Here is a 12,475-nt window from a genome sequence, read left to right as displayed (position 1 = left end):
GCCGGTCACGTGGCCGTGATGCCCCCTACCACTATCGTGGTGCCAAGGTGAAGTTGGCGGGCCTCACGATGAGCCGACCTTATGCTTGTGCTTGCCATGCTTGCCACCTTTGCTGAAGAACTCCCTTGCGATGCTGGCGGACTAGGGTTTGTGTCAGCTGGCGAGGAAACACGCGTGCTCAGATGTTGACTGGAGTGAGAAAGGAGAAATGGGTGAGGCCGCCCCCTTTCCCGCACGCTTGCCAATTTAAAAGGACGTGGCCTGGACGATTCCAGTGGTTGCCGTGCGGGTCACGACCGCAACGTTGGTTGGTTGACCACCACGCGTGCCCGAGACGGACACCAAAAGGATGCGTGACGTGTCCATCTCATGTCTTTGTAGACACAAATCAAAGGTAAGTTCGGGCTCAAAATGCGCTCAGACGGATCCCGAACGGACGTGATCTGGATTTGCGTCTGCACATTGGGCTGGCGTTTCTATCCAGACATGTGCGGATCAAATGTGTCGTGCTATTGGAGTTGCCCTAGGGATAATCATTATGATAGACTATACAAAGACCCTAGCTTGTGCAAGAAATCACAGATGATGGCAAGGTTATTATGCTCTGAAGTCGCAACAAGTTTATTCGGTACATCAAAACGGTATCAAGCCATGCATACGACACGATGCTACTGGAAACTACTGTACACAAGTGATGCCAAGAAGTTCCATCCTCAGAGCTTCTGAAGGACATCGTGCATGGCCGCGCGCGGCCTACACACGGCCTCCAAAGCCACGGCCTTGGGCATGGTGATCCCGACCCCCTCCGTCATGTCCACCTCCACCCCGTCCACCCGTTCCCAGTTGAAGCACTGCACCAGCGTCCCGAGAACCACCCCGACCGTCTGCAGCGCCAGCGCCTCGCCGGGGCACCTCCGCCGGCCCATCCCGAACGGCATCAGCAGCAGCCCGTCGCCCTTGCCGTCCTCGAACCGCTCCGGCCGGAACGCCGTCGGGTCCTCCCACACGGCCGGGTCCCTGTGGATGGCGTACGCGTTCACGATCAGCATCGTGCCGCTCGGCACGTCGTAGCCGCCGACCTTGCAGTCGGCGGAGGACTCGTGCGGCAGCAGCAGCGGCGCCGCCGGGTACAGGCGTAGCGTCTCGCTGATGATGCACTGGAGGTAGCTGAGGCGGGGCACGTCATCGGCGGTGACCATGCGGGAGGTCCCGATGGACGCGTCCATCTCAGCCTGGGCCTTGTTGAGCGCCGCCGGATGGTTCAGCAGGAGCGACATTGCCCATTCGATCGTGCTTGAGGTGGTCTCCGTTCCGGCCACAAACATATTCTGCAATGAATTATTGTAGAGAATGAATTTTAGTATATTCTTGTACGTAGAATATTGGAAGCAGATTCATAAAAAAACTGGAATAGATAAATCCCGAACATTCAAATTGTAAGCATGACTATCCGAACCTTTTTCATGGCAACCTTAGTTACGGCGAGGTTGACAAACATGGCAATTTTCTGATAAAAAACGAACTGGGATAGAGTTGTCATGGGTTAACAACTAAAACTGTCACCTTGCAGCAACTAAAGTTGCTATTGAAAAACATTCGGGATGACATGCTTAAATTCGGAACGTTCGAGACTTATTGAGTAAAAAAATTCAAAGATTTAGTAGAATACTGCACAAATCCTACAAAGACAAAGAGAGCCTTAACGTCAAGTACTCGAGAGTGGGAAAAGGCCAAAATTAAATTACTAGAAATAAACACGTGGGAAGTGGGATTCATCCAGCTAAGTGACATGGCCGTGTTACTCGCCTACGTTGAGTGACCACTATCTGATTAGATATATTATAAGATAGATAAAAAGTGGAGTACTGGACTAACATAATGACTCTGGTCGAGTTGTTGCTATCTGATGACTTAAACGAGTCAAAAATCTACTGATGATGCCAAATTGCCAATGTCCTTAATGAAGAAACCGACAGTTGAAGTACTCGGGTGTGTGAGAAGCAACCAAAGTGGAAGAGGGACTTACCGCACACAGAGCGATGATCATCTGATCAGTGTAGAGCTCCGGCTCTGTCTTCTGCAGAGTGAGGAGCACGGCGATCATGCTCTTCTTCTCGCCCTCGTCGCCGCCCTCCTCCATCCTCCGCCGCTCGGCGTCGATGAGCCGATGGAGGAAGGCGTCCCTCCTGCTCACCGTGGCCAGGATCCGGCTCCTCACGCCGGACACGTCCAACCACCGCATCACCGGCAGGTAGTCCCACACGTTGGCGGCGCCGATGAGCGGGATGATCTCGTCCACCACCTGCTTGAACTCCTGCGCCTCCAGGGACATGTCCGTGTCGCCGTCCGCCTCCGACCGGGTCCCCTTGGTCCGCGCGATGGTCTCCATGAGCACGCTGAGGGAGAGCTCGAACAGGCTCCGCTTGAGCTCCACCCGGGCTGGGCACGCCGCGGCGGCGCGGCACAGGCGGCGCGCCATGGCGCTCACCTCGGCGGCGATGACGCCGGACATGCCGGCGACGCGGTGCGCGGAGAGCAGCCGCACGGCGGCGACGCGGCGGAGGTTGCGCCAGTGCGGGCCGTAGCTGGAGCTGACGAGCGAGGTGCCGCCGTAGGACACGAGCATCTGCGAGGGGAACTGGGGCCGGTTGGCGAAGGCCACGTCGTGGTCCGTGAAGCACTCCCTGGCGCACGCCGGCGAGGAGACCACCACGGCGTTGCGCGCGCCGAGCCGCAGCGAGAAGACCGAGCCGTAGCGCTCCCCGAGGCGGCACAGCGCGGCGTGCAGCGGCTTCTCCACGAGGTGGAGGTGCCCGAGGAACGGGACGGCCGGGGGGCTCGGCGGGAGGTGCGCGGCGCCCTTGCTGCCATCGCTCTTCTTGCCCAGAATGTAGTGGAGCAGGAAGAGGAAGGCGAAGGAGAGGACGGCAATGTATGCCTTATCCATGGCTGACCGTCCGTGGTCTGTGGGGAAGTGATGGATGCTCTGATGATGTGTCTGTCTTGATGCATGGCGGGCCTATATACTGTATCACGCGCCGGGCCGGGTCCCCATGGCTTGGCTTGGCTTGCCTTGCGGTGCAGCTTAAGCTGCGTAATACGCCATGCCTGACGTCCATGGCGATGGAGGTTAGCGCCCATGACAGTCTGACAGAGTTATTGATTATTTGGTTCGTACTGCGTGGGAGGTGGGCATGTCTTGCTCCCCGCGCGGAGCTTGGATCCGGACCCCTTCCTTCCGAATGCAAAAGGCCAACTCGAATTGGGGTTCTGTATCTTGCGACCTTTCCTTCCGAAACAAGAAGCTCTGATGAATTAAAATAGGGAAAAGCTCTGACGTAGTTGTCCACTCACTGACTTTGTGAGCGGCTTCGTTTACTTGCAGAGTATACAAGTGGTGAAATTGTTAAGCAGAACTGTGTACCTCCTGCAAATGCAATCGCTTCCCATCTATGATTGTATATAAGGTCATGTACAATGCATGGCCCAAGGTGATGATTCGGATGGAGCAGCCGGATCCTCTGCAGGAAGGAGGTGTTTGGAAAAAAAATTATGATCCAATACATGAAGCTAATAAAGTTGAAGTAGAGTAGAGAGTAGGGATGGATACGTAATGAGAGTCTACTTTTTATTTTTTTCTATGAGGCTCACTAGTAATATCCTGCATTGGGAAGAAAAAATTAACACATATGTCTCAAACTATTTTTTTTATCACAGAGCATCTACATCCATATGCTATCATTACACAGGCCTAACTGGGCTCGTCACGGTCCTGCATGAACAGCTTTTCTCATGCATAGCCAGCCAACCAAAAACGAGACCCACACAGAGGCCAAAAAAACGTGCCGAGGTGGGACTCAATCTCTGGCTATTAGTCTGCACAGCTGACCGAGTTAATTGTTTCAGCCAGGACGCAGTGCAACGGAAAGCCAATCCCCGATGCTGACCGAGTTAGAGCATCTCAAGCCGTTCGCCCCCCAAACGTTAAAAAAGAGCGTCTGGAGATGAACCAGCGCTAGTTCGGCCCCTGAAGGCGACCTAACTCCCAGTCACGTCCCCAGGGGTCGCCTCCAGGACGCGAAAAAATTGAACTTGATCGTTCCCGCTCACAAAAGACGCCATAAGTCGGGCGATCGCAAGCCATAGTTCGGCGTACAAAAAAATAGAGCGGCAGAAGTTCGCGTGCGCAACGCATCACTCGGCGGGCTCTGCCCCAGGCGTCGGGAGAGTTGGCGTGCGCGGGCTTGGCGGTGTCGGAGCAGCCTCTGTGCTGGGCGGTGTCGGCGTGGCTTCGGTTGTGCTGGGCGTCGTGGAGGCGTCACGCGGGCTTGGCGGCGGCGGCGGCGGCGTGTGCGTCGGCGTCGGCGGCGGCGGACTTGTTGAGGGAAGCTGGTTCAGGATGAGGCCGCGCTCCGCCAAGTACCACGCCTTGACCGCCTCGTCGGTGCTCTGGAGCATGTCCGCCCCACCCAGCAGGAAAGCCAGGTCGGTGTTTCTTTTCTTCGCGGCGACGTTCGTCCGGAGCAGGTCGAGCTTGACGGCGCTTCTCGACATCAACGCCGACCACCACGCCTCGGTCTTCTCTTCACGAAGGACGGCCCGGGCCTGCGCATCGGCGAGGCAGTGCTCGATGGACTCCTGCACTCGAGCGGTGGCCGCGTCGGCGTATTTCCCCTTCTTGGCAACTTTGTTGCCGTCCGGCCGCCCTTCCGATGCGCCAGGAGTCGGCGCGTCCGGCTTGTAGGTCTCCTTGGCCTTGCCGAGGGTGCGCCGGACTTCCGCCCACTTCTCGCACTTGTCAATGCGCTTGTAGACGTGGAGGTACTTGAATTCGGCGTCGCTGTTGCTCTGCTGGTACAGGATGAACATGCGCAGCAACTGCGCGAAGGAACAAACAGTTGGCGCGCGTACATGGCGAAGAGAGGCGGGAGACCGACGTGGCATACCTGATCCTCGACGCTGGCGCCGCTCTCCGGGCGAGCCGCGGCCTCTTCGACGACCCCATGCCATTTGTTGCACGCCCCCTGGATACGGCCCCAATGGTTCGCCATCGCCTTGGAGCCGCGCTGCATGTAGACGCCTTTGAAGTAGGGGTCGACGAGTTTGCGCTCGTCGAACTCGGCCTTGATGCGGTCCCAGTACGTGTCGATGCTCTGGTTCGTGCCGGTCGTCGGGTCGAGGCAGACGACTTTCCTGCTTCGGCGAGGCATTCCTCCTCCTTAGACGCCCACTTGATGCGCGGCTCGCCTGTCCTGGCCGCCCGCTTCTTCTTCTTGCGCCCCTTCGCCGTCGCAGGCGTCGGCTCCTCCTCCTCCTGCTCGTCCTCGCCGTAGACGTAGCCGAGCTCGCTGTCCATGCCACCGCTGAGATCCACCACCTCGTCCTGGGTGACGAACCCAGGAGACGCGGCGGCCGCGGCCAAACCTGCCGCGATGATGTCGTCCATGTCGGCCTCGGTCTCGTCGGTGTCGCCGAGGTGCGAGAAGGGCAGCGGGCCACGACGTAGCGGGGGCGTCGGGGAGGAAGCGTAGGCGGGCGGCGAGTAGTTGTATGGAGGGTACTGCACGCCGGCGAAGGCGGGAGAGGGCGTGTGCTGGGCCGGGTATCCATGGGGAAGGTGACGTTTGGGTTGAACCCACCGTGCGCGTCCCCGTCGGCGTAGCCCGGGGAGGGCGATCCCCATGGCTGCGGAGAGCCGAAGCCTTGCTAGCCCCAGGGCGCGTACTGGGCGTGGCTTCCGGGTGGATTCATCATCCCCGCGCGAGTCGCCTCGGCCTCGCTTGGTCCGCCGAGGCAGCCGCAACCGCACGCGCCGCGTTGTCGCGGGCCTTCTTGGCGATGGCCCTGTTCCACGGGTCGGTGATGACAGCCTCCCGCCGCTGAATTTTCGCCCTCCACTCGGCGTTTGACATGCCCGATGGCTTGATCGACGACGCCCTCGGCTTCCTCTGCTTCGGCTGGGCGACGGAGGCGGTCGCGGTTGCCGCCGCGTGCGGGGGGGGGGGGGGGGGGGACGTGCTTCTTCGGTGGCATGGCAGCCGGCTGGGAGGGAGGCGAGCGGGAGGGAGATTGGCGGGAGAAAGGAAGTGTGCGGGAGGGAAGTGAGGAAAAAGCAGGAAGAAACGGCGGGAAGAGGCGCTCGCCTCGCCGACAGAGCGGATCCACGCGCTCTTTTCGTTTGTGCCGGCGCCCCAGGCTCCCCCCAGGAAGCCGGGTTCGGCCTGGGTCCGCCGGCACCAGTTTCGACCCGAACCGGCGAAAAACGGGTTTCTGGGGACGCGACTGGGCCGTTTTTTAGGTGCCAACACGGCAAAAACACTTAAGGAGGACATGTTGAAGGCGCGACTGGAGATGCTCTTACCTGCCGGCATATGTTGTCTACGACGATTTCTGCCGGCAGCGTCACCGTCACCGCCGCGGCCTAGACACGCCATCGCAGTGTGTGCTCTGGTCTCCTGGCGCAAAAGGACCACCAAGAGTTAAGCAGGTTTATCCATAAGGCCGTTCCACGCCGACCGTCGCTGACACTCTACAACCAGAAGTACCGAACTTCGGGCATCAAATGCTCGCGGACGCGTTGAGACATCACAAAAAAACAATTTCACAGCGAACCTCATTTTCAACGCCCGCATCGGCAACATCCACTGCAAGGGCTCGTCCGGCTCCGTCAAGTCCATGTCCGTGGTGGTTGCGGCGCTTGAGGTGGCCGACCATCATACGCGGCGCCGAAAAGTGCAACTCCACCTCGACAACGTCCGCCGCGAGGGCCGCTGTTGCCTCACGCACCCACTGCCTCGCACGACGGGCACGCCAAGCCATACTTATTGGACGACATCCATGCGTTCACCTCCGCCTCGATGCGCCAACGCAGCGGTTGCGCATCCACCAGCGCGTTGGGACGCCAGACTGACCGCACCGCCTCCGGTGAGGCAGGGCGGCACACCTCGCACTGGATCTAGTGCCATTTGGGTGGACGCAATGATTTTCGACAGAAGGATTCCGACTACTGCCATCGAGCTGCCTCATCCCGAGAGCGGCGTTGCGGCAGGCGGACGCCCATCTCCTCATCGGGACCGCGTGGGACGAGCTCCTGCCTAATGGATATGGATGTGTAGAACTCGGATCCACTGCCCGCCATGCACGAGACGGTGGGAGATCGTCGGACGGGAGCTTATGCGAAGTGGAGAGTGGAGTGGAGTGTGGAATGCGACTAGGGTTTTGTTCGGAGTGCGAATAGGGTCCAATTTATGTGGGTTCGGGTAGGCCATAGTGGGCCGGATCCGATGTGGCACTCGTGTTCGGGCATCCCCATCTGCCCCAGATATGGGCTGGATGTTGGGGTTGCCGGCAGTCCGGGCGTTTACGCCGAATACGAGGCGCCCGGTTGGGTGACGTTTTTTCGTCCGAGTACTGACCAGATAGCCCGCACAGACGTTTCACGCGGGTATTGGGGTTCGCTTGTAAGTGCTCTTAGAGCATCTACAACCAGAGCCCTATATCAGGCTGCTTGGACAGAAAAATATAACTAAACCGGACCGCACAATCTAGCCCAAACTTTAAGGTTGACCGACACTCCCAGACCCAATCCATATCTAGGGCGGATACAAGATGCACCGCCACATCATCGAGCACTCCTTCACATCGGCGAAGACTTTGCAGGAGTCCGAAAATTCACATGATGAACCAAAAGTCACCACGTGCCTGTCTCTAATCTCTGTTCAAGCAAGGACGAACCAAAAGCCACCACATGTCCGTCTCTATGCCTTCATCGCCGAGGAGCAGTGAGATCGCCGTGACGTGCTGGAGGCCGCCGCAAAGGATCTCACCCTCCTCAATGAGTAGCCGGAATAAGGATTCCAAAACACCTGGAGTTATTTGGGATATTGAGCACGTCAACGTGCGTATCTTGTATTTAAGCAATGTATAGTGAACCTTTAGAAAAAACACAATGAACATTTCTTATCCATGGTGGACAAGATTTTTAAATACAAGATGATAAATACAAATATTCCTTTTGAAAAAAACAAGTTTTCATAGAAAAAATAGATGAAGAAAAATTTAAAACATAGGATGAACATATTTAATACGCCCTAAAGATTTTCTAAATACATGTTGAACAATTTTTAAAATGCATGATGAACCCTAACGAAATACGCGATGAATTTTTTTATACAATATGAACAGTATTTTTAGATTCAAGATGAACGTTCATAAAATGCACAATTTCCACTTTGAAATTACCCACCAACATATTTTTTTGGAAATATAACACAATTATGTTCTTATTAGGACTATGCATATTTTATAAACTAGGTGATACCCCATTAGTTGATGCGGGAATTGGTTGATGAATTTTAATAAATTTTTGGGTTGATAAGATGAAAACCTAATTTAAAAATATGCATGACTTATTATATTTTATTATGTATAGTTATAGAATATTTTATTGAATACAAGTAGAATAATTGAATGGAAAATATTTTTTCATGCATTGTTGAATGTTGTGGTTAGTTTTTTCCCATGCATGATTGCATGTTGAGGCAGGCATTAGCCAATTCATAATTGTGTGGTGAGTGACATGCTTACATGATAAATAAATTAATAGGGTTGACTCTTTTAGGTATATATGATATGTGGTAACAAGAAGAACGAGAACAAAAGGAAAGTAGAAAAAAATGGGAAAATAAAAGAAAAATGAGATGAAGAAACTAAAATAAATTAAACATAATTTTTTCAAAAACAATTCAACTCATTTTACAATAAAATGTTTTTAGAAAAATCATGTAATTAAATTGGAAAGTAAAAAAAACATGAAAAGAACAAGAAACAAAACAACAAAAAAATGAAGAACATAAAATTAAATATATTTTTTATAAAAACTCAACTCATTTTACAACAATTCGTTTTTAAAAAATCATGTAATTAAACTGGAATGTGAAAAATAAACAAGAAAAATGAAAAGAACAAGAAACAAAATTACGAAAAGAAAAAGAAAAAGTAAGAACATAAAGTTCAACATTTTTTATAAAAATTCAAATCATTTTACAACATTTTTTAAAAAAAATCATGTAATGAAACTGGAATGTGAAAAATAAACAAAAAAATGAAAGAAAAAAATTACGGAAAGAAAAATTAAGAACATAAAGTTCAACATAAACTTTTTAAAAATTAAAATCATTCTACAACAAAATAATTTGTAAAAAAATATTGTAATTAATTGGAAAGTGAAGAATAAACAAAAAAGACGAACAGAACAAGAAACAAAATTGCCAAAAGAAAAAGAAAAAGGAAGAACATAAATAAAATTAGGAGAAGACAAAAATAAATATTAGAAAGAAAGAATAAAATCTAACCAAAAATCAGATTACAAAACGCATACCAACCCCCAACAAACCGGTAGGAACTGCCTCCCGTTCGTTTATTACTGGGCCGATCCAAGCAAATAGCTTTTGCGAGTAGGTGGAGCACTCCCATGTAGCTCTATTTTATTTGTCTCAAAAAAAATGTAGCTCTATTTTATCCAACCCCCCCCCCCCCACCCAAAAAAAAGCTCTATTTTGTCATCTAAAAAAATGTAGCTCTATTTTAGAAAAAAAATGTAGCTCTAAGTCATATTTTTTGTCTAGAAAAGCTCTATTTGATTTTGGAGGCCAGTCAGGCCACAACCATCTGGTCGACATCGAAATCCACAAAACTGACAGCTGAAGAACCTTGTCTAAAAAAAACTGAAGAACCCCTCTATTATTAAGACCAGCCCTGCAGTAACCGCATGTCCTTAATTTTTTTTGAAAGATCCAGCGTTGCTGGCATTCATATACTCCCTCCGGTCCTTTTTACTTCGCATATTAGATTTCTGTCAAGTCAAACTCAACCAAGTTTGACCAAATTTACATTAAAAAAATATAAACATTCACAATACTAACTATATATACTATAAAACTACATTTCATAATTAATAATTCTAAAAATATTGATTTGATATTGTGAATGTTGATACTCTTTTCTATAAGCTAAAAAGAATCCGAGTAAGTATTAAGCAGGAAGCAATGGAAAGAGCAAATACATGGCGAGGATCCTAGGATCATGAGGTCCAAAGAAACTGAAATTTGGACTGAAGATATTGGTTTGCTGGAGATGCTGCGATGATCCCAAGCGCATAGTTCCAGTCTCAAAGTTTCTCCTCATTTGTCCTTGACGTAAATTGATATGTCCATGACGTATTGGCATACGGGTTGGATGGCTTTGCCATCGTCAGGCCAAATGGTGCTTATATTGTCTGAACTCGAACCTTGGATCTTGCATATGGCACTCCCAGTTCGGCCATTGGCTTCGTATCCAAAACTTACGAGCCAAATCATATCGAGGACCTTATAGAATACCGCGCAAACAAGCCACTGAATCGACCGGGAAACCAGCTCTGCTCCTTCAAGTTCCAACGGCATGGACACTGTCACCGCCCTCGCCGGCGCGGCCGCCCTTTTCATCTTCATCACCTCACTACTCCGTCTACGCCACCCACTCCTCCGCGGCCGCAAGAACGATGGTAAAACCAAGAGCACGCAGCTTCCGCCGAGCCCCGTCGCCATCCCCTTCCTCGGCCACCTCCACCTCCTCAAAAGGCCGTTCCACGCCGCGCTCTCCCGCCTCGCCGCGCGCCACGGCCCGGTCTTCTCCCTGCGCCTCGGCTCGCGCCCCGCCGTGGTCGTGTCATCGGCTGCGGGCGCCAGGGAGTGCTTCACGGACCACGACGTGACCTTCGCCGACCGCCCGCGGTTCCCTTCCCTGCAGCTGGTGTGCTTCGGCTGCACCACGCTCCCGACATCCCGCTACGGCCCCTACTGGCGCAACCTCCGCCGCGTTGCCACGGTGCAGCTCCTCTCCGCGCACCGGGTGGGCTGCATGACCGCGGACATCGCCAGCGAGGTGCGCGCGATGGCGCGCCGCCTGGCACATGCCGCCGCGGCCGACCCCGGCGGCACCGCGCTGGTGGAGCTCAAGCGGAGCCTGTTTGAGGTGTCCCTTAGCGCCTTGATGGAGACCGTCGCGCAGACGAAGACGTCCCGCGCCGAGGGGGCCGAGGATACGGACATGTCGCCGGAGGCACAGGAGTTCAAGGAGTCGCTGGACGAGATCGTTCCACTGCTAGGCGGGGCCAACATGTGGGACTTCCTGCCGGTGCTACGGTGGTTCGATGTGTTCGGCGTGAGGAACAAGATCGTGGCTGCGGTGAGCAGGAGGGACGCGTTCCTGCGGCGGCTCATCGACGCCGAGCGGCGGAGGCTGGACGACGGCGTCGGCGAGGGGGAGAAGAAGAGCATGATTGCCGTGCTGCTCGATTTGCAAAAGACAGAGCCGGATATCTACACGGACAAGGTGACCATGGCTCTGTGCATGGTAAGCGCTCCCATCTCAGTCTCAGTGCTACCAACCTCAGTGATTTGACTGATCATTCTTCGTGTCTTCCTTTCCATGGCAGACCATGTTCAGCGCGGGGACAGAGACAACGGCGACGACGGCGGAGTGGGCGATGTCGCTGCTGCTCAACCACCCGAACGCCCTAGCAAAAGCGCAGGCCGAGATGGACGCAACCGTCGGAACCACCCGCCTGCTCCGCGCCGACGACCTGCCGCACCTCGACTACCTCCACTGCGTCATCAGCGAGACCCTCCGGCTGTACCCGCCCGTCCCGGCGATGATCCCGCACGAGTCCTCGGCGGACTGCACGGTGGCGGGCTACCACGTCCCGAGCGGCACGACGCTGCTCGTGAACGCGTACGCCATCCACAGGGACCCGTCGGCGTGGGAGCACCCGTTGGAGTTCAGGCCAGAGCGGTTCGAGGACGGGAAGGCCGAGGGTCTGTTCATGATGCCGTTCGGGATGGGGCGGCGCAAGTGCCCCGGCGAGGCCCTAGCGCTGCGGATGCTGGGCCTGGTTCTGGGCACGCTGGTGCAGTGCTTCCATTGGGACAGGGTTGGTGATGATGAGGTTGACATGGGTGAAGGAGGTGGGCTGACGCTCCCCAAGGCGGTGCCGCTGCAGGCGATGTGCCGACCGCGGGCAGCCATGGCCGATGTCCTGCGGGGGCTGTGACCGGTGGGGACTGGGGAGGCGCGCGTCGTGGAGGTAAATTGTACCGCGCCACGGATTTATATTGAGCCTTGCTCTGACAAGCATTAAGCTCTTGCTTTCCATGCTAGCCTGTTCGTGCAGGTGTTATGTACAACTGCTGTACAGTACTCCCTCTGTCCTAAAATAAGTGTATTTCAACTTTAGTATTACAACTTTACAGTAAAATTAACAATACAAAGTTAAGATACTTATTTTGTGATGGATGAAGTAAAAGATACGTAGTGACGCGGATGTGCCCTTCTAGTGATCTGAATGCTCTCATTGCTCCTTTGTAAACAGTAAAATTGAAAATAAATAGGGACAGTCTATTTAATAGGTGCCTAGAGAAAAGTTTTCATTGGCCAC

The 12,475-nt window shown here is 53.4% G+C and overlaps 2 protein-coding genes across 2 annotated transcripts; one reads left to right on the top strand and one right to left on the bottom strand.

Annotated features, from left to right (window-relative positions):
- Nucleotides 1-583: 583 nt before the first annotated feature.
- On the bottom strand, nt 584-3,006 carry LOC125510664 (cytochrome P450 81Q32-like). The gene is made up of 2 exons (XM_048675908.1): nt 2,027-3,006; nt 584-1,328 (listed from the first exon to the last, which is right to left on the bottom strand). Exons 1-2 carry the CDS (start codon nt 2,945-2,947, stop codon nt 714-716), a joined length of 1,536 nt encoding a protein of 511 aa, XP_048531865.1. The 5' UTR covers nt 2,948-3,006; the 3' UTR covers nt 584-713.
- Nucleotides 3,007-10,440: 7,434 nt separating this feature from the next.
- LOC125505992 (cytochrome P450 81Q32-like) lies at nt 10,441-12,091 on the top strand. The gene is made up of 3 exons (XM_048670878.1): nt 10,441-11,394; nt 11,477-11,529; nt 11,788-12,091. The coding sequence occupies exons 1-3, from the start codon at nt 10,441-10,443 to the stop codon at nt 12,089-12,091; spliced, it is 1,311 nt and encodes a 436-aa protein (XP_048526835.1).
- The last annotated feature ends 384 nt before the right edge of the window (nt 12,092-12,475 follow it).

Source organism: Triticum urartu, chromosome 5, assembly GCF_003073215.2.
Source record: "Triticum urartu cultivar G1812 chromosome 5, Tu2.1, whole genome shotgun sequence".
NCBI classification, from domain to species: domain Eukaryota; kingdom Viridiplantae; phylum Streptophyta; class Magnoliopsida; order Poales; family Poaceae; genus Triticum; species Triticum urartu.
Note: the sequence above shows the minus strand (reverse complement) of the source record. Positions and strands in the feature narration are given on the sequence as shown.